The 25,863-nt window shown below is 43.9% G+C and overlaps 1 protein-coding gene and 1 long non-coding RNA gene across 3 annotated transcripts in view; both read left to right on the top strand.

Annotated features, from left to right (window-relative positions):
* The window catches only part of PIR (pirin), a 66,811-nt gene that overhangs the window by 20,792 nt on the left and 20,156 nt on the right, over nt 1-25,863 (top strand). For both annotated transcript variants that reach the window (XM_073565256.1, XM_073565255.1), the window contains exon 6: nt 8,868-8,952. In XM_073565256.1, coding sequence (XP_073421357.1) covers nt 8,868-8,952 — 85 coding nt within the window. The remainder of the gene's footprint in view (nt 1-8,867; nt 8,953-25,863) is intronic.
* On the top strand, nt 8,965-20,221 carry LOC141078974 (uncharacterized). The gene is made up of 2 exons (XR_012228187.1): nt 8,965-18,447; nt 18,642-20,221. It is a non-coding gene; the product is annotated as an uncharacterized lncRNA (long non-coding RNA).

The following is a 25,863-nucleotide window of genomic DNA, read 5'->3' as shown; positions in this document are numbered from 1 at the left end:
CTATGGGATCACCATCAGGTGGAAATGTCCTCCAACCTGAAAGAGCTAACAGCTGTGGAGCAAGCGGTTAAAAGCCTCCTTATGTATCTACAGGGTCACCTTGTTCGAATATTCTCTGACAATCAGGTCACCGTGGCTTACATCAGTCGCCAAGGTGGGACTTGTTCCAGACCCCTAATGAATGTAGCAGAGCGGCTGTTCCAACTGGCAGAGCAACATCTTCTGTCTTTAACAGCTCTGCACATAAAAGGAAAAGAAAACACCACGGCGGATTTCCTAAGCCGCAACCTTCTAAGACAAGGGGAATGGTCCTTAAAGACCTCCATCTTCGACCTGATCGCTCAGAAATGGGGGCAGCCAGAAGTGGACCTTTTCGCCACAAGGGAGAACAGGAAAATGTCTGTTTTGCTCTCTAAATCCCAGAGAAATCCCTCTGGCAGTTGATGCTCTTCTGATAAAGTGGGACTTCAGGCTAGCATACGCCTTCCCTGCCCTGTCTCTACTACCCCTGGTGATGAGGAATGTCAGGAAGGACAAGGCGAAAATTATAGTGATTGCCCCGTTTTGGCCCAGGAGGGCATGGATTTCATGCCTCAGGACCGTATCAGTGTCCGACCCCATGGGTCCTACCAGACATACCGGATCTTCTATCCCAGGGCCCAGTTTACCATCCTCAGGTGGCTGGCCTACATCTGAGTGGATTTTGAGCAGTCACTGCTAAAAGAGAAAGGGTTCTCCCCAGCCTTGATTAATACCCTGCTTAAGAGCAGAAAGCCAATCACAACCAAGATCTACGTTAGGATCTGGAAAAGGTTCCTTCAGAATTCAGGGGTAGTAGCTGGGCAGTCCACACTGATAACACAGATCCCAGAGTTCTTACAAAGAGGGCTGGACATGGGACTCTCTACCAGTACCCTCAAGGTACAAGTATCAGCCTTAGGGGCCCTTTTTAATTGCAACATCGCCAGTAACTATTGGATCAGTAGACTTATTAAAGCGACAGGCAGATCCAGGGCAATAGTAAATGATAAGTTTATGCCATGGGATCTAAACCTAGTCCTCACGGCCATGACAGAGGCCCCGTTTGAACCTATTTCATCAGCCTCTACGAAAAATCTGTCTCTTAAAGTGGCCTTTCTGGTAGCACTGACGTCAGCCCGTAGAGTGACATCCAGGCGTTATCTAGGCTTCCTCCTTATATTCAATTTAGAGACGACAGGGTAATACTTACACCTGATCCAGCATACTTGCCTAAGGTAGCCTCCAGTTTCCTTCCTCCCTAATCCAGTGAATGAAAGGGAAAGAAAACGACACACTCTAGACGTCAGGAGATGCCTCCTGGAATACCTGGCAGTCACCGATCCCTGGAAGAAAGATAATGCCTTATTTGTCTCCTATCGGGGCACTAGGAAGGGCCTTAGGGCGTCAAAAGGCTCGCTAGCTAGATGGATTAGGTAAGCCATTTCGTTAGCATACACCTCAAAGGGCAGGTCGGCTCCTGGCAAGTTGAGGGTGCATTCCACCAGAGCCATGGCAACCTCGTGGGCGGAGAGATCGGAAGTCTCGATCGACCAAATATGTAAGGCAGCTACCTGGTCCTCTCCGAGCACCTTTTACAACCATTATAGACTAGACCTGGGTGCTTCCTCAGACCTCTCCTTTTGGTGTCAGGGTTCTGCAGGCTGTAGTCCCTACCTAAAGTAATTATTACTCTCTGTAATTCTCTCAGGTGGTGCTGTCATGGACGACTGAATAAAGTTTTAGTTACTCACCGCTTAACAGTATTTTTCGGAGTCCATGACAGCACCCATAGATTCCCTCCCCTGTCGTTTAGTTTGGGTGTGCACTTCTTATATGTACACTGGTACTAAATAGTTAAGTAAAGTATTGTACATAAATCATGCTACTAACCTTGGTGGTCCTCTTGTGCTCTGTAAACCAACTGATGCGTGGGAGAGGTGCCGCCCTTATGTATCTGTAGGATTTCCTGTTCCTGAAGGGTGGATCCCCTCTCTCAGGTGGTGCTGTCATGGACTCCGAAAAATACCGTTATCCGGTGAGTAACTAAGACTTTTTCTTATGTTTTATATGAGCTCGTAAGATCTATTGATGTCAATGAGAGTCTGCCTCCAGAGATTATTTTAAATAAAAGGGGATGTTACCAGTGTGAGACATATAAGAATTACTAGTGCAATGTGTGATGGTCGCTCTCTGCTCTCCTGATCTCACTGCAGAGTTGTGTGTGATTATACCTGACACATCCGCAGGTTCCTCTCAGTGCTTAGTTTCTATATTAGAGGTAGCCAGTGTTGTAAATGCAGCAGAGCTGTAGCTACTAGCGTGTTTGGAAGGGGGTAATATTCAGTTCTCCTATTCTGTGTTATTACAGTTGAAACCAGAAGTTTATACACTATATAAAAAGACGCATCATGTTTTTCTCAATATCTGACATGAAATCAGAATAAATCTTTCTTGGTTTAGGCCAATTAGGATTACCATAATTATTAGTATTTGTCAAATACCAGAATAATGAGCGAGTGAGAGAGAAAGAGAGAGAGAGAATGTTTTAAGGCATTTCTATTACTTATTGTAAAGTCAAAAGTTTACATACACGAAGATTACTATGCCTTTAAACCATTCTAGACTCCCCATAATGATGTCATGTGTTTGGAAGCTTCTGTTTTTTTTGGCAATATCTGAGTTAATTAAAGACACACCTATGGATGTATTTTAATGCACACCTGAAACACACTGCTTCAGCCAAGATGTCAGGAAGAGAACTGTGGACTTGCACAAGTCTGGCTCATCCTTGGGTACAATTTCAAGATACCTGAAGGTGCCTTGTTCATCTGTACAAATAATTATACGCAAGTAAAACAAAATAGGAATGTCCGGGCATCATACCGATCAGGAAGGAGATGGGTTCTGTGTCCCAGAGATGAACGTTTTTTGGTCTGACACATGGATAACAACCCAAGGACAGATGCAAAAGACCTTATGAAGATGGCAGAAGCTGGTAAGATTGTGTCAATATCCACAGTAAAACGAATATTGTATCAACATAGGTTGAAAGGCCACTCTGCCAGGAAGAAGCCATTACTTCAAAAGAAACATAAAAAAGCCAGATTAATGTTTGCAAATGCACACACAGGAGCAAAGACTTTAATTTTTGGAGACATGTCCTGTGGTCTGGTGAAACTAAATTGAACTTTTTGGGCATAATGACCATTGTTACTTTTGGAAGAAAAAGGGAGAAGCATGGAAGCCTAAGAACATCATCCCAACTGTAAAACACGATGGTGGCAGCATCATGTTGAGGAGCTGTTTTGCAGCAGAAGGGACTGGAGCACATCACAAAATAGATGACATCATGGGAAAAGAAGATTATGTCGCAATACGGAAGCAACATCTCGATACATCAGCCAGGAAGTTAAAGCTTGGGCAGAAAAGGGTCTTCCAAATGGACAGTGACCCAAAGCATACTGCCAACATAGTTACAAAGTTGCTTAAAGATAGCAAAGTCAATGTTTTGGAGAGGCCATCACAAAGCCCTGATCTCAATCCTATTGAACATTTATGTGCAAAGCTGAAATGACCGGTGCAAGCAAGGCGACCTACAAAACTGGATCAGTTACACCAGTTATGTCTGGAGGAATGGGCCAAAATTCCGACCAACTATTGTGAGAAGCTCGTGGAAGGATATCCCAAATGTTTGACCCAAGTCATTCAGGTTGAGGGCAATGGTACCAAACACTAATGAAATGTATGTAAACTTTTGACTTTGCATTAAGTAATAAAAATGCCTTAAAACAGTCTCTCTTTCTCTCATTATTCTGGCATTTGATAAATATTAATAATTATGGTAATCCTAACTGACCTAAAATGGGAAAGGTTTATTCTGATTTCATGTCAGATGAAAGCATGGATATGTGTCTTTTTATATACAGTTGAAACCAGAAGTTTGCATACACTATATGTCTCACTCGGCCTTTAGGCTAAGATCAAATATTGTGTCTTTCAAGAAGGCAGCTTTGGCCTGGGCAACCGTACTAGACTGATACGTTGCGCACCAAACTCAGTGTGAATTTCTTAGCACTGCAGGTGGCTTATATAGTCATCCAGCGGAAAAGCATGGCCCCCCCAGGATTTACACCATTAGGACAGGTAAGTTTGAAAGCCGGAGGTGTGAAGTGCCCCAGGAGTGATTAGTCTGGAATGCCTTAACTCATTAGGAACCACACTTGAATGTTGGCACTTGCGCTTCAACTTTTCACACTTTTTTAGCACACACCCCCAATCCGGGTCTTCTGGCGAGAATGGGGGAACTTTTAATTTCTTGACAGGGGGAGTACGGTCAGCTTTTTACACTGTAAACACCTTCCACTATTCATTTAATTTTTTTTTTTTTTACTGTGTGTTAAATTTATTTTGGCACATGTCAGTCACGAGCACTTCTTGGGATGCGGTTCCCTTATGGATTCCCTCCTGAATGGTCTAGGGGTTGACTGTGTGGCCATCAGGTTTCACTCTCCCCTGCACAACCTCTCTCTCCTCTCTTGAGAGGGTTGCCCATAGTCAATGGCTCTCGCTTGGTTGGAACCGGGAGCAAGATTGGGTCTCCTATGGCTTCTTCAAGGGGAGGTCACTTGTCCCTGACGCTTGCTGTGAACGTCTGGCTCGGCGGGACGAGGAACAGTTTTGGGGGTTCTTCTCTTTTCATAGTGGGTTTCGATGCAACGCATCCTTATGCACTGTTTTTTGTGGCACCGTTCAGAGCACTTGGGTGAAGAAAGCACGATCTTGGGCTTTCAATTAAAAACATATTGGTAATACCCCATTTTTAAGAATAAGCTCTAGAGGCAGATTCTCGTGCATATTCAGTGTCCGGCCCATAGTCCTGAACAGGTAATTTTTAGATAAGAAAAACTTGGATTTCTCTGAAAAAAAAAATTGCATCGCAGATATCAAGGATCATTTTATCCAGCTTCCTATGACCTACATGTCCATATAGACAACTTAGGAGGATTGATCATACTGACAGATTCCTTTTTAAAGGTGATCAAAGTGGCAGAAAAAAACAAAAGTACCAATACTTCCCTCCATGACTTCTCAATGCTCACAAGTCCTTCATTCATCTCAGCATGCAGGAAATGCTGCTCAGCGAGCAAAATAATAAGAAAAAATTGATCAGCCCAGACAACCTCCTTTAACACTGATGTTGGTGTCAAGTATGCTTTAGAAAAAAAAAAAACTCCTTACTTGAAGTTATACTTCTGCCTTCTGTATGGAAGAAGCAGCCGCCTTTCATCTCCCCTATTTCTCTTATCAATTTTTTTTTTTTTTTTTTTTGAAAACTCAAAAGCAATTCCGACAGCAAGTATGTAAACTGGAAACTTGAATAATAACCAAACATGATTTTTCACTTATCTCTTCTTGTCTTGATCCAATTATTGATAGTGAAAGATACAATGAGTGTGCGAGTGGTGAGTTACCGCTATGTGGAATTATGTAATGTATAACTAGAGCGGATCTGCCGGAGCATCAGCTGCAAACATCTTTCCACCTTCGAATGGAAAATGTTATAAATATTGTATTGTATTTTTTATGTTTAAGCATTTCACCTCTTTGTTCGGTTATCACATTTATTCCATGACTTTTCAAGTGCTTTTATAATGAGTGCCACCTAGTCCTCATTATGGCCTTTATAAGGAATAAGTCATGCGCCAGTTGATTGTATTGACGACACACATATTTATACATGTACATGAGATCTCCTCTGTGGCGTCTTTTTTTCTAAACTAAACAAGCCCAACTTTTCTAACCTCTCCTCATATGGGAGGCCTTCCATACCTTGTAATACCGTATATACTCGTTTATAAGCCGACTCCCACCCCCCCCAATTTTGCCACGAAACTGGGAAAACTTATTGACTCGCGTATAAGCCTAGGATGGAAAATGCAGCAGCTACTGGTACATTTCAAAAATAAAAATAGATACCAATAAAAGTAGAATTAATTGAGACCTCAGTAGGTTAAATGTTTTTGAATATCCACATTGAATCAAGAGTCCCATATAATGCTCCATACATTTCATGATGGGCCCCATAAGATGCTCCATACAAAATACATCCCATATAATGCTGCACAAAGGTTAATAATGGCCCCATAAGATGCTCCATAGAATAATATGCCCCATATAATGCTCCATAAAGGTTATGGCCCCATAAAATGCTCCATAGATTATGCCCTCATATGCTGCCCCATAGATTATGCCCCCATATGCTGCTGCTGCAAAAAAAAAGCCATACTCTCCTCTCCTGCTCAGGACCCGACACCTGAGATATTCACCTGTCCCCCGGTCCATCGCTGCTCACCGCTGTCTGCCACGTCGTCTGTCAGTGATGTTCAGCCAGAAGAGGGCGCAGCACGTACTCACCACGTCATCGCTCCCTCTGCTGGCTAAACGTCACAGTCAGAGGATGCAGTGAACAGTGATGGACCGGGGGACAGGTGAATATCACTATGCTTGCCCCCTTCTGGCACGGCACGGTCTCTGCAGCCCCGTTTCTCCACGGTCTCCCTTCCTGCCTTCAGCGGACACATGATACCGCTCATTACACTCATGAATATGCGCATATTCCTGAGTTTAATGAGCGGTACCACGTGACCGCTGAAGACAGGAAGGGAGACCGTGGAGAAGCAGGGGGGCTGCAGAAACCGCGCCGGGGGGGGTAAGTATAATCTGTGACACTCCCGCTCCCCCTCCCCCCTGACCCCCAGGTATATGACTAGTGTATAAGCCGAGAGGGGGACTTTCAGCCCCAAAAAATGGGCTTATGCATGAGTATATACGGTAATCTAGTTGCCCACTTTGAACTGACTCTAATTTCTGAATATCCTTTATAAATTGGGAGCCCAAAACTGGATCCCATATTCTAGATGTGGCCTCACAAGTGATTTATAAAGGGGTAATAATAAGTTGGGATCACAGGACTTTATCTTTTTATCCATCCTAGAATCTTATTTGCTTTTGCGGCTGCTGCCTGACATTGAGTACTGCTGCTCAGCTTACTGTAACCAGAATACCCAAGTCCTTCTCCTGTTCTGTAGTCCCAAATATTGTCCCATTTAATGTATATGGAGCAATAGGATTACTCTGTCCTAGGTGCAATACTTTACATTTATCTTCATTAAATCACATTTGCCAGATGTTTGCCCATTCAGACATCTTATCCAGATCGTTTTGTAATGACTCAGTCAGATTTTAGTATCCTACATAGTTTGGTGTTGTCAGCTATGACTGACACTCTACTCTCAATCCCATCCACAAGGTCATTAATAAAGAGATTAAAAAGAATCGGTCCTAGCACAGATCCCCGCTGCTCTCAATGCAGATCCCTGCGGACCCCATTGCTGACTATATCCCATTTAGAGAACATAACATTTATGACAACTTTGTTTCTGGTCATTTCGCTAATTCCTTACCCATCTGCATATAGTTTCCACCAGTCCTTTCTTCTGTGGCTTCAATATAAGGCTGTTATGTGGCACAGTATCAAATGCCTTTGCAAAATCCAGATAAATCGCATCAGCCGCATTACCAACATCCAGATTTGCACTCGCCTCCTCATATAAACCCAACATCTTGGTTGACATAACTTATCTTTCATGAATGGTTGTCATTTATTATATTATTGTCTGCAATATATTTCTTGAGGTCATCTCTCTTTATGATGTCCTCAAAAATTTTGCACACTACTGATGTCACGCTTACCAGACAGTAGTTGCCCGGCTCCACCTTCTTAACTTTCTTAAATATTGGTACCACATCAGCCATCCTCTAATCCTGTGGCACCACCCCTGTTACAGGAGAGTCTAAGAATATAAGATACAGTGGTCTGCCAATTACGGAGCTCAATTCCCTCAGTATCCATGGATGAATGCCATCTGGGCGGGGGATTTGTCAATGTTTCAGTTTCTCAGACGCGGGTGTGCTTCAGAAGCATGTGTATGGAACCCAACCCACTTGGATACTAAGTCTCGGACTGACCAACATTTTTGTATTGGGGTCACCAGAATAAATTATTCTGACACCCAACCACCATTTATACAGATTTTGTGCATCTGCTTTTATTTGAACCTTAATCTAGAAACAAATTTTAATCTGCGCTGCCGTTAGAGAAGGAATGAAGGATACTGACCCAAATGCAGGCAGTTCATTCATTCATTCATTCCTTCTTCAACAACAGCGCAGGTTAAGCCATTTGTTTCCAGTTTATGCTTTTATCTCCTTGTGGGTCTGCAGCACCCTCAAGCCTTATCAGTGGGTGTGTGCCCACAACCCACCCAGGTGAGCAAAATTGTGCATATGCTCTAATATTTTATACCCAGATAACACCCTATTTGCGCTTTGTTTCCTCTCCATTTCTTCTCTTCATTGATTTTTATCTGAACCTTGATATTAGCATTGCTCATAGGACTTATCCTAAATAAGGTCAGATAGGATAGGATAATATAAGAAAAAAGCCCTAATAATAAGTGATTTGTTTAAAAAGTCAAAAATAGTGAAAAAATGTAGTGTTTTTTTGTTTGTTTTTTTTTTCTTCTGGACCATTGCGGCCCATTATTGTTTCAGAGCCCGGGTCCCTTAGATTCCTTGGGTCTTTGGTGGGCCAGTCCAACTATGCTGACTAACTGCTACCCAAAAATTTGAAGTTCTTGGTAAATAAAACATTCAAGAAAGAGGGTGGATAGTCAAAAATGCCAAATATTCTAGAATCCCTGCCTTTTCCCTTACGTCTTTGTTGCTCTCGACATATCTGTACCGTGGAGTTATCTAATATTTATTATTATTATTAATTATTGCAGTCAAAAGTCTACACAAGGACACCTACTCTGTACCTGGACTTCAAACTAGAAAAGGGTGCAAAATTCACCCAGGCCGTACCTAAAGGTAAGCAACATTTCTTCACTATGTAATGTGTTTCCAGAACATTTTAGAATACTTCCCAGCAGGTAGCAGTGGTGTAACTCACCCTATGGGTTCCAGGGCAAAATGTGGACCTAGACTCTTCCTAAGCTAATAATACAAATACAATATATAAATGTGACAAAAAATATGCAAGGCAATAGAATAATTGTCTAAGTAATATGTCTAAACAATAGTCATATAGTAACTGAATAACAAATATTATCCTCGTACTATTATTGAACAAAACCCACTGTATCAAGACCAATATTACCACATACATGAAACAAATAATGTCGCCACACCATGACCTTGTAAAACTACTATAGTGCTTGAAAATAACCATCATCATGTTACTGAGCAAAAAATCACTAAATCAAGACCTACTGTATATACTGTACCAATTAGACCACATACAAGGCATAAATACCGCAACACTATGACCAGATCACATATTACCACCACATAGTGACTGAATAATAACACCATACTGATTATTAATAAAAATCACAAAACAAATGCTAACATTACCCCCATATAATGACCATATAGTTGAAGGTACCAGTATATACAGCACAGGTAACTCCAGATGCTCCCCAGTGACGTCTTTGATCGAAGACATTCTTGTTCTCTTTTATTCTTCATCTGGCCATAACTCGTCTCTACAAAAAAAATCTTTGGCTGATCGCTTCTAGAGCACCCTTCCCAAATTTTTCCCCAGTCTTTCAGGAACAGATACTCCTTTTTTGTCCCACACAGAGTAAAAGAAACCTCAAAAATACAATACAGTATTTAAGTTCCCCTATGTGTCACCACAGAGTAGTAATGCCTATGTCCCCTTTGTACCCAAATGCAGTAGAACTAAGTTCACCGTGGCACCCATAAACTAGCATTGTCCACCTATTATGCCCCCATACAAGTGTAACATCCTTTGTGATCCCGATATAGAAGTGATTGTCCCCTACATGGCCCCATACATTAATGTCTCTCATGATACCCTCACATAGTAATAATTTTTCTTCTATTTGGTCCCCCAACATTAGTCACATTATGCAGAACTATATACTGATAATGTCCCCATTTGTCGCCAATACATTAATATTGGTCCCTTCTGGCTCCTATTGTTCCCCCGCGGTCTGCCCTCACAGTGCTTTACTATTTATAATTTGAAAAACAAAACAACCTAATATCTTTCCTGTCCCCGCTCCCACACTGAGCGGCTAAGTCCTCTTCCTTTCTCCTGGCTTGCTCCCTGCCCCACACTTAGGACCTCAGCTGTGCAGGCTCAGCTTGTCGTCATTACACGAGCCTCTGGTAGGTCTATGGTTGTAGGGTAAGTGTAGGGCACGGAGCCAGTTTTCAACTAAAGGAACATCCAAAGACACACCTACGGTTGAAAGTAGTGCTAATTCTGATGGGCCCCTCACATTCTGCTATAGTTACACCTGTAGTCAGTAGGCTGTATTTCATACATTTTGTTACAACCCTCTCTAAGTCAATTAGATTTGTAAGCAAAATTAACAAAATGCAAGGAATGATTTTTGGTTGGCAGAGTCGTTCTACCTTTATGCTTGCAATAATACTACAGGATCGGCCTACCATCCATTATCGTCTAACCCTCAAGAGATGATAGTGTAACAAGTTGGCACGGGGTAGTAGTCCTAGCTGAGTCACTTAAAGCTACAGTCCACGAACAGAGTCCAATGAGCAAACAGTCAGCGAGCACCCCGGCCCCTTGCACATAAAATATACAGGACAACTGAACCCCAGACAAATTACCTCTTCTCCGCAGTTGCTGCAGCACAGGCAAACAGGATCCAGGGACTCAGTTAAAATCCAAAAGAGATAACATTTTATTGAATGCATAGAGAAAATAGTAATAAGTAGAAGAAGGAGGAAAAATGTAGTTGCAGCAAATCAATCAACCTTCCTGCTCCTAAGTTCTTCTGCTTCTGAATCAGCAGCGGCAGCAATGGCAGCCGCAGTACAGTCACAGTCCTCAAGCCAATTCCTGGACGCTTATAGTCCTTGGCGGGGCACTACTCAGTCCCTGTGCCTGACAGTCCGGGCAGCCAATGTTCTCCCCATCCAGGTGTCCCTTCTGTCCCGGACGGGGATGCACAAATACCCCAGATGGGTGCTCCTTCTGTCCTGGACAGGGAGGCACCTGTTCCTCAGATGGGGACACACACCTTGCCTCAGACCATCCTGTCTGGGCTCTAACCAGGAACCAGGAGCTTCCTCTTCCCTGGAGGCTGCTGGCTCAGCCCCCTAAATTAACCTGTGCTTACCCTGAACTAATCACAGATCATATACAGGCACAGTATAAGAGCAGAACATGGGAACAAGGCAAACACAACAAATAAATGAGCATAACATCAATACAGTTAGCAAACATTACAGTACATATACACTACCGTTCAAAAGTTTCGGGTCACTTAGATATTTGCTTATTTTTGAATGAAAAAGTATTTTCCAATGACTATAACATGATTCAGAAATACACTCTATACATTGTGGTAAATGACTATTCTAGCTGCAATTGTCTGGTTTGTAATGCAATATCTTCATAGGTGTTCTTATGGTACTTTGTGTTTGCTAACTGTGTAAGAAGGCTAATGGATGGTTAGGATACCCTTGTGCAAGTATGTTAGCACTGCTGAAAACAGTTTGGATGATTAGGGAAGCTCTAAACCTGACCTTCCGTTGAGCTAGTTTATAATCTGGAGCATTACATTTGTTGGTTTCATTAAACTCTCAAAATGGCCAGAAAAAAAAGAACTTTCATGTGAAACTCGACAGTCTATTCTTGTTCTTAGAAATGAAGGCTATTCCATGTGAGAAATTGCCAAGAAACTGAAGATTTCCTACAACGGTGTGCACTACTCCTTTCACAGGGGAGCACAAACAGGCTCTAACCAGAGTAGAAAGAGAAGTGGGAGGCCCCGCTGCACAACTGAGCAACAAGACAAGTACATTAGAGTCTGCAGTTTGAGAAATCAACGCCTCACAGGTCCTCAACTGGCAGCTTCATTAAATAGTACACGCAAAACGCCAGTGTTAACATCTACAGTGAAGCGGCGACTCCGGGATGCTGGCCTTCAGGGCAGAGTGGCAAAAAAAAAAAAGCCATAACTGCGACTGGCTAATAAAAGGAAAAGCTTAATATGGGCAAAAGAACACAGACATTGGACAGAGGAAGACTGGAAAAAAGTGTTAGGGTATGTTTCCACTGTCCGGATTACATCAGGATTTGCTGCGGATTGGACGCTGCGTCCAGCCGCAGCGTCCACATGTTACAGCATAGTGGAGGGGGTTTTATGAAATCCCGTCTCCACTATGCGTGCAGGGCCGCATCCGGCAGTCCTGTGTATCCAGACATGAGGCACGTCTTTCCAGACAGCAGCATGTCTATTTATCTTGCGGAGATGCTCTGTCTCCACAAGATAAATAACCCAGTCTATGGATACGATGCTGTGATTCCGCATGTGTAAAATGAACACATCCGGAATAACTGCTCATACAACAGGGGGCAGCGCTTTGGGCGGAGCGGGGTTTCCGCTCCGTCCAAAGCACTGCCAGTACGCAGCGTGGACACATAACATTCTGGACAGACGAATCCAAGTTTGAGGTGTTTGGATCACACAGAAGAACATTTATGAGACGCAGAACAACTAAAAAGATGCTGGAAGAGTGCTTGACGCCATCTGTCAAGCATGGTGGAGGTAATGTGATGGTCTGGGGTTGCTTTGATGCTGGTAAAGTGGGAGATTTGTACAAGGTAAAAGGGATTTTGAATAAGGAAGGCTATCGCTCCATTCTGCAATGCCATGCCATACCCTGTGGACAGCGCTTGATTGGAGCCAATTTCATCTTACAACAGGACAATGACCCAAAGTACACCTTCAAATTATGCAAGAACTATTTAGGGAAGAAGCGGGCAGCTGATATTCTATCTGTAATGGAGTGGCCAGCGAGTCACCAGATCTCAACCCCATTGAGCTGTTGTGGGAGCAGCTTGACCGTATGGTACGCATAAAGTGCCCATCAAGCCAAACCAACTTGTGGGAGGGGCTTCTGGAAGCATGGGGTGACATTTCTCCAGATTACCTCAGCAAATTAACTGCTCGAATGCCAAAGGTCTGCAATGCTGGAATTGCTGCAAAGGGAGCATTCTTTGACGAAGGCAAAGTTTGAAGGAGAAAATTATTATTTCAAATAAAAATCTTTTTTTCGAACCTCGTCAATGTCTGGACTGGATTTTAAATTCATTTGGCAACTCATTTGATAAATAAAAGTATGAGTTCTCATGGAAAACACAAAATTGTCTGGGTGACCCCAAACTTTTGAACGGTAGTGTAAGTAACAGTGCAAAATACAAGGGGAACCGTCGGATATCAGTGTGAAGGGGAAAGGGAGCAGCCGAGGGTCTCCGCCACCTTCTTACTATGGAAAGAGAAGGATTTGAGTGTGAATTGCAATGACCGACTGTGACTCTCACGGCCAAGTCACTCCGTGGGTCAGAGTGGTCAAGAAGTCCAAGTCAGAAGACAGGAGGGTACGTCATAAACAGAAGGAAGAGACAAAAGCATAGTCTGTTAACCTTCTGAGGTCAGAGTATCGGGAGGATAACGGATAAGAGCTGAAAAGGTTAGACAGGCGGATGGTCTGAACGAAGTCCAAGGTCAGGCAACAGATCAAGCATACAGAACTCAAGGCACAGGGAGCACAAAGCACAAACCTCACAAGATAAATGTACATTTGCCAAAGGTCTGGGTAACACAGCTCAGTTAAGAAGCATGGCCATTAACTGGAATAATGAACACATGAAGCAGCCGACGGCTCAGTCTCAGATTGGATAGTCGAGCAATCAACACACTGACAGCACAGCACGCCCCTATACCAGATTGGACGGCCGATCTCTCAGTAACCGCATCCCAGACACACTGAGGGGTGGAGCCGTGTCATCAACCCTCCTTTTCTCGTGGTAGACAAGCCACTGCCGTAGATGTCTGCTTGGTCAAGCTGACATGTATATACTAAAATTAACATGCCAGAAGAGTTGATAGGTCATCTTAAATGCCTGCTTGCTGACAAAGAAAATGAACTAGTAGTATTCATGCCTTGATCTTCACACTGACTGTCCAGCTGTGGTTGTATGATATGTGGCTTTCTCCTGATCCATCATCTCTGCACGTTGGCTCAGTGTTTTCCATGTGCTGAGTTTACACGTCAGCCAACATAGGAAACACTGACATGCCAAACAGCTGGACAGACTCTGCCTCACTTCCACCTGCTGTCTGACACAGATGCTCGCCTATTTACTTGCGACATGGGTAATGTCTTTCTGACAGACTGCCTCCACTGAACACTAAATTAGCTTGTTGACTCCCTAGTTAATGTGTTTATTTGGCCAGGGATTTGTCTTGCTGGCTTCAGATGGTAAGTTGAGATCTTCGCTGGTTCCTCCTGGAGAAACAGATCTGGTTTTGTCATCAGTAATCTAGTACAGTGTGTACGAGGAAGGTCACGAGGAAGAACATCACACAGCGAATCTGAAGTTATTAGTAACAAAGTGAGCCGTAACCGCAGCTTTGCTTACATCTGCAAAGATATATACATATTCTGAACCTCAGTCTAATATGTGGTCACAACATTATGTGGAGAGATATATGTTCTTGGCAATCTTTGACCACTATTCCTTGCAGTAGTGCTCTAAATCTGTCAGATTGTGAGGGCAACTTCTACGTACAGCGCCTTCTTCAGGTTACCCATAGATTTTTAATTGGATTCAGATCTGGGCTCTGGCTGGGCCGTTCCAAAACTGTGATCTTCTTTTGGCAAAGTCATTCTATTTTTGCTTTGGATGTATGCTTAGGGTTGTTGTTTCCCACTTTGGCAGACTTGATGCAGTTTTTGTAAGAAAAAGAACCCAGCTTGGGTGTTTTTTCTTTATAAGAAAAGGCTTTCGTCTTGCCACCCTACTCCACAGGCAAGACATATGAAGAATATGAGCAGTATCAGAAATTCCAGCAGCTCCATTAGTGTTGAAGGCCTCTTGGCAGATTTTCTAGGCCATTTTTCATTGTGTCTTTTCATTATTTTTTGAGGGACCTCCATTTCTGGGCAATTTCACTGTTGTGCCAAATTTAAGCCACTTCTTAATGACAGTCTTCACAGTGTTCCATGGTATATCTAGTGTCTTGGGTGGGGGGGGGGAACAAACTTTTCACTTGACTGATAACTCTCAACAATGAAATCCCTTTGCTGTGTTGTAAGCTGTTTACGGACCATAGATTTTGCTGTAAAATGCAACTAAGAAAATGTCGCAAAAATCCTAATAGAACAGCAAAACTTTATATGGGGGTTAATCAGAATCACTTTAGCCCCTCTCTGACTGACGGGATAGTACGTCAGCATTCAGACTCCCCTGCTTTGATGTGGGCTCCGGCGGTGAGCCCACCTCATAACAGCTGACGTGTCGCGGCTTTGAACAGCTGACATGTGCCCGCAATAGGCACCAGTGGAATCACCATCCACCTGCACCTATTAACTAGTTAAATCCCGCTGTCAAGCCCTGGCAGTGGGCATTTAACTAGAGGTTCTGGCCGCCGGGCCGGAAGTGAGCTCATCGCCGACCCCCATCACTTGATCGGGGGTCGGCAATGCGTTGCCTGACCAACTAGAGGTCTCATAGAGACCTCTATGGTTGTTGCAGGCAGATCGCTTTGAGCGCTGCCCGGTGGCCGGCGCTCAAAGCACTGCAGTAAATCTGCTACATATGGGCGATCTGCTCATCGCCCATATGTAGCAGAGCCGATTTGGGTTGTGCATGCTTCAAGCCTCCTATTGAAGCATGTCAAAAGTTAAAAAAAAAAAAAAAAAAAAAAAAAAAAAAAAATGTTTAAAAATATAAAAAAAAAAAACCCCAGAAAGTTCAAATCACACCCCTTTCGCCCCAATCAAAATAAAACTATTAAAAAAAAAAATAACACACGTATTAGGTATCACCGTGTTCAGAATCGCCTGATCTATCAATAAAAAAAAAGCATTAACCTGATCGCTAAACGGCATAGGGAGAAAAAAATTCAAAACACCAGAATTACTTTTTTTTTGGTTACCGCGACATTGCATTAAAATGCAATAACTGGCGATCAAAAGAGCGTATCTGCACATAAGTGGTATCATTAAAACTTCACCTTGGCCCGCAAAAAATAAGCCCTCAATAGATCCCAGATCATGAAAAATGGAGACGCTACGGGTCTCGGAAAATTGCACTTTTTTTTTTTTTTTTTTTTTTTTTTTTTTAAGCAAGCTTAATGGAATTTTTTTTTCACCACTTAGATAATAGAGAACATAGACATGTTTGGTGTCTATAAACTCATAATGACCTGGAGAATCATAATGTCAGGTCAGTTTTTGCATTTATTGAACCTAGCAAAAAAGCCAAACAAATAAGTGTGGGATTGCACTTTTTTGCAATTTCACCGCACTTGGAATTTTTTCCCCATTTTCGAGTACATGACATGCTAAAACCAATTATGTCGTTCAAAAGTACAAATCGTCCCGCAAAAAATAAGCCCTCAAATGGCAATATTGACGAAAAAATAAAGTTATGGCTCTGGGAAGGAGGGGAGCGAAAAACGAAAAATCGAAAAAAGCTCTGGTCATTAAGGGCTTAAAGGGATTCTGTCAGTAGGGTCAACTCTCCAAAGCCATCTATATGGGACGCTGACCATAGGAAGCTGAATAAAATGATACCTTGATATCTGTAATCCTTTGTCTTATTTCAGAGAAATTCACGTTTTTTCTTAATATGTAAATTATCTATCTAGATCTATGGGCCGGACACTGATCTCCCTGAGAATCTTCCTCAAACTTTTTTTTTTTTATGTGAAAAGGGAGCATTACCAGTGTGAGACATGTAGATCATGAGAGCAGACTGTCAGTCATTACATGTCTCACACTGGTAATGCCTCGTTTCATTTGCAATAAACCCTGGAGGAAGATTCTTAAGGGCCTGTCACACTAAGGCCTCTTTCACACATCAGGTTTTCGCCGTCAGGCGCGATCCGGCGCTTTTGACAGAAACCGGATCCGGCGAAATGCAATGCCGGATCCGTTTTCCCCCCCATTGACTTGCATTTGCGCCGGATGGCCATGCGTTTCATCCGGTTTTCGCCGGATCCGGCAATGTGTCGCGATCCGGCGTCTGGAAAAAACGGTGACTGTAACGTTTTTTGTCTCCGTCGAAAAAGCCGGACACGCCGGATCCGGCGCATCCGGCTTTTTCACACAACGAAAGCCTATGAGCGCCGCAATGCGCCGGATCCGGCGAAAGCCGGATCCGTCGGCCGGATCCGGTTTTTTGGTCTGAGCATGCTCAGTAGCTCTGCCCACAAGACATATATAAAAGCAAGACAGTGGGACCCACAGCCACACCCAACATGCCACCCAAGACAGCAACCAGGCGCAGGAGAAGGCAGGAGACCACTGCAGCACCATCCGCACCACCACCACCCCAAATGGAGCAGCAAATAGAACATGCTGAGGAGGGGAGGCCAGCAGCAGATGAGAGACTGTAATTATCAAATCCCCCATTCCTCCAAACTAGGGCTATCGAATATCAAGATATTCATTGGCCCTTTGTTTCTCTTTATTCAACAGCCGCCCAAGAGATGCAGCAGCAGCAGCAGCAGCACTGGCTTCACTGGCAGCAGCTGTAACACCACCCACAGCCATGGAGTCTGGCCAGCAAGAGGACAGCACATCTTCTGGGAGCCCTCCCTCGCATCGTCAGCGTTTGACGGTAAGTTTTTATTTCCAAAATCCATCTTCTCTGTAATATATGTCTATTCATTGCCTTTTATTTCAAAACAGGAATCACAAGATGAAGAGGAGCTCCCAGAAGAAGAAGGAAGGGGTGGACAGACACTTGGAGTGGGCTCACAATTCGTAAGTTTTTGGCATCAAACGCAGAAACACAACATCACACTACACACAACACATAGAAAACAATGTTCTGCAGACCACACACAGCAAACAAATGCCTACATCCAAAGACATAACTTTTTTTGTTTTCTTCTCTAGTCTTCCCAATCTGGTGCTTGGCCAAGAGGTCCTCGCAGTGCCTCCCAGGGTCGTCGGCGACAGCAACGCGGCGGTCACCAGCGTGTAAGTATAAATATTTTTGCTTTGTTTTTTTGCACTTTTTATTTCATTTCTTTTGTGGAGGCTAATTATGTTATTTTTGTCTTTTTCTTTAACAGCCTTCACAGCGTGCTCCCGACTCTGACGGTGAGGATGGAGGGATTGATGTGGACCGCCTCATCGATCTCGTCAGAGAAAGGGAGCCGCTCTGGAATATGGCTGACCGCCGCCACGCTGACCTGATTGTTACCCGACGACTCTGGGAGGAAATCTGTTCTCTCCTTGTGGGCCGCTGGGAGGACCTCGAAGCTCGGGCCCAGATTAAAGAGCGTAAGTATATACAGTACCGGTTGCTTGATGTAAACCAGTGTTTCCCGAACTCCAGTCCTCGTGGTCCCCACGGATCATGTGTTCAGGATTTCTATTTACTATGGAAATCCTGAAAACATGACCCCTGGGGACCATGAGGACTGGAGTTTGTGAAACACTGATGTTGTATACTAACCACTCCTTTCTCGTTTCAGGGAACAGAATTGTGAATCTGTGGCGGTCTGTGAGGGATCGTTTCAAGAAGGAGTTCAATAAAGAGATGCGGGCCCCGAGTGGATCTGGAGGACGCAGGAGCAAGTACAAGTACGCAGAAGCCCTGTCGTTCCTCCGGGAAACAATGGTCACCAGAAGGTAAATATTACACACCACATGTGAAAAAAAATGTTATATGTAAAAATTTTTTTCAGCCAGGGCCATACCATGTCAGTATTTTAATTGTTTTTTTTTCTCTTTATTCCACAGCACGGTGAGCAGCACTCGGGAGCCGGCACGATTGGACCCTTCTGAGGCGATCCCTGAGGAGACCGGCACCGAGGGACACTTCGACCGCCCCGGTACATCTGCACCTTCCCAGCCTTCCCACACATTCGACCCATCTGTCCCATCCACCAGCACAGGAGCATCGTGGCCGCCTACATTACATGAAGCTGCTGGTGAGGAGATCGCTTTCCCTTTACTCCACCCTTCTGCCCCTGCCACCTCTAGTACACCTGCGGGTACTGGGCGGCAGCGGCAGAGGGGTCAGGAAAAGACTTATGCGCCAGAGTTCTTGCATCTGAATGCATCTTTCCAGAACTGTCTAAAAGTCTTGTCAGAGCAAATATCCGCAGGCTATCAGCAGATCAACTCCAGCATTCTGGAGGTGAAGACACTTCTGCAAACCATGCATTCAGAAGCAAGATCTTCGCCAAACCACACCTTTTTCAGGTCTGTTGTGGAGCGCATGGAAACGCTCTCTCCTGCCCAGCAGATGCATGTAATGCATTCATGCCACGCTGCTCTCCAGCAAGTTACCTCCCAACCTCCTCCTCCTCCCACCACAGTAGTTCCTCCACCTGCACCCCCTCCAGCCACTTTCCATCCTCCCCCTCCTATTACATCTACACCCCCTCCAGCCACTTTCCATCCTCCCCCTCCTATTACATACCATCCACCTCCAGCCACTTTCCATCCTCCCCCTCCTATTACATACCATCCACCTCCCCAGCACCATCCACCTCCCCAGCACCATCCACCTCCCCAGCACCATCCACCTCCCCAGCACCATCCACCTCCCCAGCACCATCCACCTCCCCACTTCCAGCAACCTGCCCCGTACCAGACATCTCCCCACTTCCAGCAACCTGCCCCGTACCAGACATCTCCCCACTTCCAGCAACCTGCCCCGTACCAAACTCCTTCCCCATACAACTTGCCATCAACATCATCTGCTCCTACAGTCCCTGCCCAACCCTCCACTCCACCACCCACCACCTCTTCTGCTTCCCACATGTCCACCCATTCTGTAGTTTTTTCCACACCTTCACCTCTAACTGTTCCTTCCCCACCACGATCCTAGTCCTCTCTCCACACTCCCAGTGTCGAAGTGTCCCGCAGCCCCTACAGCAGTATTTCCACCACACACTACACAGAATTATAATGTGTGTATTTAAATAAAAATGACCAGTTTTATGGTTTCAGTTTTATAGTTTCAAAGTTTTATTAAACAAGTTTATTAAAATTTTAAAAAAGTTTACTAAAAAAACCATTTTTCAATAAAAGTTAAATTATTTTACACTGGTTGTCTGTCATTTCTTTCTGCGGCGAAAAAGGTTAAATACAGGGTATTTAAAAGGTGAAATGGTATTCAAAACTAGGTATATAACTGTGGGTAAATTTTAGCTTTTTGCCACAGTTGTGTTCCTGGTTGTGTTTGAAGCAAAGTATTTCACCTAAAAAGTTGTGTTTATTGTTGGTGATTTCCTAACAATGTACACAACTTTTGTTAAAAGGTGAAATACTTTGCATAAAACACAACCAGGTACACACCTGTGGCCTAAAGCTAAAAATAGAGACCATGACAAGATAGCCAACTTTGGTTGGCAAAGGTATATACTGTTGGTCCAGAAGGTACACAAGTTTGGTTAGGGCACAAATCTTTCACACTCTGTCATCCTGCCAGTGTACTCTGCCTTGAGGTGACATAAAGTATAGTGCAAAATTGTCCCTCATTACTGAAACCGTCACAGAACTTCTAGTGGTAATGTCATGGTAATCTTGCAAGGTGGTTTCTTCAGAGGTGTCCTCAATGGAAATGGGTTCCTTGCAGATAACAAAATTGTGGAGTACCACGCACGCTTTGATCACCTCGTCCACAGTTTCTGTCTTGAGGTTGATCGCAGTCAATAGGACCCGCCATTTGGCTGTCAGAATACCAAAGGTACATTCAACCATTCTTCTTGCTCTTGTGAGGCGGTAATTAAAAATGCGTTTTGGTCTTGTCAATCCTCTGCTAGAGTACGGTTTCAAAAGGTGTTCTGACAGCTGGAAGGCTTCATCCCCTACACAGACAAATGGCATAGGTGGACCAGATGTTTGCGGCAGCGGTCTAGGTGGTGGGAACTGGAAGGTGTTTCCATACAGTTTACGCCCCATGGCAGACAGTTTGAAAACTTGAGAGTCATTGGAGCGGCCATAGGCCCCAATATCAACCGCAATAAATTTGTATTCCGCGTCAGCGATGGCCATGAGGACAATTGAAAAATATTTCTTGTAATTGAAATATTCCGATCCCGATCCAGCTGGCTTTACAATGCGGATATGTTTCCCGTCCACAGCGCCCAAGCAGTTGGGAAACTGACATATCTGTTGAAACTTGTCAGCAATTTCAATCCACCTCTCTGTTGTGGGCTCTGGTAAAAACTCTTCAGCTAAGGAGTCCCACAGTGCACGGCATGTGTACTTCACAATTCCAGATATGGTGGAAATCCCGAGTCTGTACTGGAAATGCAGTGACGAAAGGGATTCTCCAGTTGCAAGAAATCTGTGGGGAATTAAAAAACAATAAATTAGTTTTAAATCACAGCATTACATACCAAAACTGACCTATAACACTTGGAGATACAAATTACCACCAACAAGATTGCAGTGAAAGTGTGCTCTGATGCGATCATATCCAATAAATGTGGCTTACCTTAAAGTCACCATCAGACGCTCTGCGGGTGAAACAGAGAAGCGGCAATAGGTGTCCGCTTTTCTTATGAGGTGTGCAATGCGCTCCACCAAGTAATCAAAATTCTCCATTTTCATCCTAACATATCCAAAAAATTTATCCGGGTTTTCGTCGAAGGTCCATGCATAGTGTAGAATAGACCCCACGCGTCATTCTCTTGGCTGTGATGGGGTGGATCCACAAACGTTGTCTACGATGCCTGATGCGCTGCTGTCTCGCTCTCTCCTTCTCCAGAACAATCACCCTCAAACGATTCGCCTCCGCTGTAAAATCCGCCAAATTCTTCAAAATATTTCCAATCACAACATCCATCTTCGCCAGTAACTTGCTCTTCTCTCCAACCTGCACTTTCTCCTCTACAACCTGTCAAAGAAGGGCTGTAGGAACACGCTATATATAGTTTTCCAGTAGCCAATCCCGTTCGGAAGGCCACAAGGGTCAATTTTAAAAACCGGATCCGGCGTAATCCGTCGAAAAAACGGATGAACCGGATGAGACGGATCCGGTTTTGTCTGTCCAGAAAAAGACGGATCCGGCAGAAAACCGGATCCGTCACATCCGGTTTTCAGAAACATTTGCCGGATCCGGCGTTCCGGCACGACGCCGGATCGCGCCTGACGTCGAAAACCTGATGTGTGAAAGTAGCCTTAGAGATATCGCTAGCAATATCGCTATAACTAGTGACGTTATAGCGATATTGCTAGCGATATCTCTGTGTCTGATACTTACCAGCGACCGGCTCCCCCGCTGGTTATCGCTGATCGCGCGAGAACGTTCAGGACTGTTTCTCGTCGTCAGCTTCCTGTGGCGCTTCCTGCTGTGAGGACGCAGGATCGCCTGGTGTGACAGGTAAGTAGCGACCCCCGTCCCCAGCGATGTCGCTAGTGAGATCTGCCTGTGTGGCAGCTCACTAGCGACCACTTAGCGATGTACCAGCGATCCTGACCGCGTCATATCGCTGGTCGGGATCGCTGGTACATCGCTAAGTGTGACAGTACCTTTAGGGAGATCTATGTCCAGCCCATAGATCTTAACAGTTAATTTACATATTAAGAAAAGATCTGGATTTCACTAGAATAAAACATCAAATCTCAGATATCAAGGTATCATTTTATTCAGCATTCTATGACCTGTATACCTTCCCAATTATAAGAGGGTGTTCAAAATTATGCAACCACGTTATTTTAGTTTTTGCAATTTTTTTTTTTTCTTCTTTAAACTGATTTCAGTTTGTTTCTCAATTAATTTGTGCAGATTCTGGGAAACCTCAAATGTGGAAAAATATCTGAAATATTTCTTCTTGGTATGAATGACTTTATTTTTACATGACGAAAACGTGGCATGTAACAGGAGTGTGACTTTTTAGATCCATTGTAAGTAAAACAGACAGTTTTGTAAGGGAGGATACAAAATCAAACTTTGCTTTATGTGTCTAAAAGTTATAATGTAGAATGTTCACTTTTATCTTGCTGGAGTAGACTCCTTCCTCTTTCTCTCCAAATATGTCTCTGCGCGCAAAACACAAAGACAAGTTCATTATAAACAAACGTGAAACAAAACAGAGAGAACTTTTTTGGGGGGAAGAAAAGGATCTTTGCTGGGGTCTGGAATGTGGTTCCTGGGAATATGATTGTGGCACGAACACTTTGTGACGGCCAGACTTGATAAAGGGCACTAGCGTAGAGAGGTCACGCTCATTCCTCAGATATTAAACATTTCCGACCCTTAAAGGGGTTGCATGAGATTGGAACAACATGGCTGCATTCCTCCTAGATGTCACAGCAGTGCCGGCAACATATATTTTAGCTTTCTTAAACTTGTATAGGGGTGAGCTGCATTTCTAGACGTCGCCTATCTCTAATAGTGGCGCTGTTTCGCTGAGCTGCAATACCAGATGCAACCAAATTACAAGTGGGGCGCTGTTTCTGTTAGAAATCTATGCAATCTTCTTGGCACTTCTTAAGTTAGTATTGTCATTTTTCTTTTAGGAGAAGTTATCCAACCATTATATAACGTATATAACCCAAGAAAAAAAAGTAACTGCCTTCAGCAGCTCAAAAACCAACCTATTTCTAATTAGAAAGTCATTTAACTGCTATTTTTAGCCTGGATAGAATACAGCCATATGCCACATTATTCTACCCAGTAAAGAGCAATGGAAGTTTGATGGAAAACAACACACATTTTTAGTTTCCTCACAGACCAGCATTTTATGACATGTCCTATTGAAAAAAATCAATAAATCATAAAGAGATTTGGGGGAAAAAAAGCATATTTAAGACACTTACACCACTTACACTCCTGATATAGACATATGGACATTACTTAATACAATATGTGGAGACCATAATTCTTTGCAATAGTTTTCATAAAATCTTGATTTCTGTCCAAAAGGAGTAACATTTATGTATCGCTTCAGAGATAGAGATAGATATATATATATATATATATTCTCTAAAATTTTTTTTTTTGCCTTTCTCTGTCTTTGTTTCAGGACAGATTCAGACATATTTATTTCTGGTTCTGTAGTCGTTTTGGAGTTTATACATCTATGCCCTGAGGGGTAAGTTTTCTCCTATCGAGAGTGACCTGCCATGTCTGGAATTCCAGCACGAGGAGACTCACCCAGTCAAATCAGATCTCATACTTTGCACTGATGAGGGGCAGTACACCCGAAACACTGTCTGCAAATTGAGATTCTGATTTGGCTTTTATCCTAAGTCATATTGTTAGGCTCGTTAAAGGGTCGATATTGACTTGTAGGATCGCTACTTCCAATAGGCATCCGAATGCAGTCCAATTTTCATGGATTATTAGAATCCTAGAAAAACTGATGCAAGTTTGAGCAGAATAATTGGACCGTTTTTTCGGATGTGGAGAAAACGTACGTGTGAAAGAAATATGTTCCTGTGGTTTGAGTATGTGCTCGTAATTTACATGGAAGACGAAAAATTGGTTATATTGTGGGGGTTAAGGCTGATATCCACAAGAGGGCGGCAGTGCAAAGTCATGGGTGCAAGTACGTTGCAAACAAAAATTTTCTACAGCAATTACCAGTACAAATAATTGGTGTTTTCCCAACCCCATCTGCATGTAGCTGTAGAAATCTGCACAAAAATATCTGTTTACTGCAGATTTTCAATTCCACAACATTCTCATATTTTCACGCTTTACTGGGTGAATTCAACGTCAAACCTGTGACCGAATCCGTGCGTAGCCATATCTAAACTTTCCTAGATGGTTCAGTTGATGCTGATTTGATTCTGATCAGAGAAGAACTTTCCATTCATATTGAATTAATAAATCTTTATGGAGCTTTGCTTCTTACATTCGACACAGTTTTAACTCTTGGCTTCGGCTCTAGGAGGGTGGGTCGCCCTCCCAGGGCTGTGGTATACTCGGTAGCGGGCCGGTATCAGAGGGATGTGTCACAGCAGCAGTGACCCGGACTGTGGCCCTGGGCGCCCAAGTAATAGGAAAATGTGAATGGTAGAATGTAGTTAGATGAATAGTTTGTGACGCCACCTGTGGTGCTCGGCAAGAGCGGTGTTAAGCCGACTCTGCATGCAGATCCGCTGGGACTGATGGTATGGTGCAGCAAAGATGTAAAAGCTCCCCACAGGTGAAGCTGTAGTCCCAGGGCAGTGTAGATGTGGTTGGCACGGGGATGTAGCGGTGCCGGAAAGGTAGGAAGCAGACAAGACACAGCGGGGTGCAATTTCTGTACCTTTACTTGGTAAATGCAGTCCAGGGTCCTGATTACAGATGGTATCGGAACTTGTGGGATTGTTAAATCCTGTGACTCATAGAAAACCCCAATTTCGTGCTGTAAGAACAGCAGCTGGCTGTAGTTTCAAATGTCTGTCATTGATGGGTGGCAGCAGGACCTGTGTGAACACGGCATCCACCGCTGGTGTGGCAGGCTCTAGTTCATGCGCTCTCATGGGAGATGAGCTCTTCCTCTCAGCTCTATCTCAGCGCTCCTTCCACACGTCTGCACACTTCACCCTCCGCAGACTAACTAACCACTTCTTCCTCTTGGCCCTCAGAGAGCACTCCTCCCCTTAATTCTGGTTCAGAGTTCCCCCTGCTGGCCTGGAGTGGAACTGTGTTGCATGCATAGATTGACTGTGAGAGAGGTCCGTCATTGCCTCCAAGCCTGGCATTACCCTCCCCTGGAGGAAGGTAAAGCCACTGTGGCAGCC

The sequence above is a fragment of the Dendrobates tinctorius genome, unplaced genomic scaffold, assembly GCF_039654945.1.
Source record: "Dendrobates tinctorius isolate UK_male_01 unplaced genomic scaffold, ASM3965494v1 ptg000016l, whole genome shotgun sequence".
NCBI lineage: Eukaryota > Metazoa > Chordata > Amphibia > Anura > Dendrobatidae > Dendrobates > Dendrobates tinctorius.
Note: the sequence above shows the minus strand (reverse complement) of the source record. Positions and strands in the feature narration are given on the sequence as shown.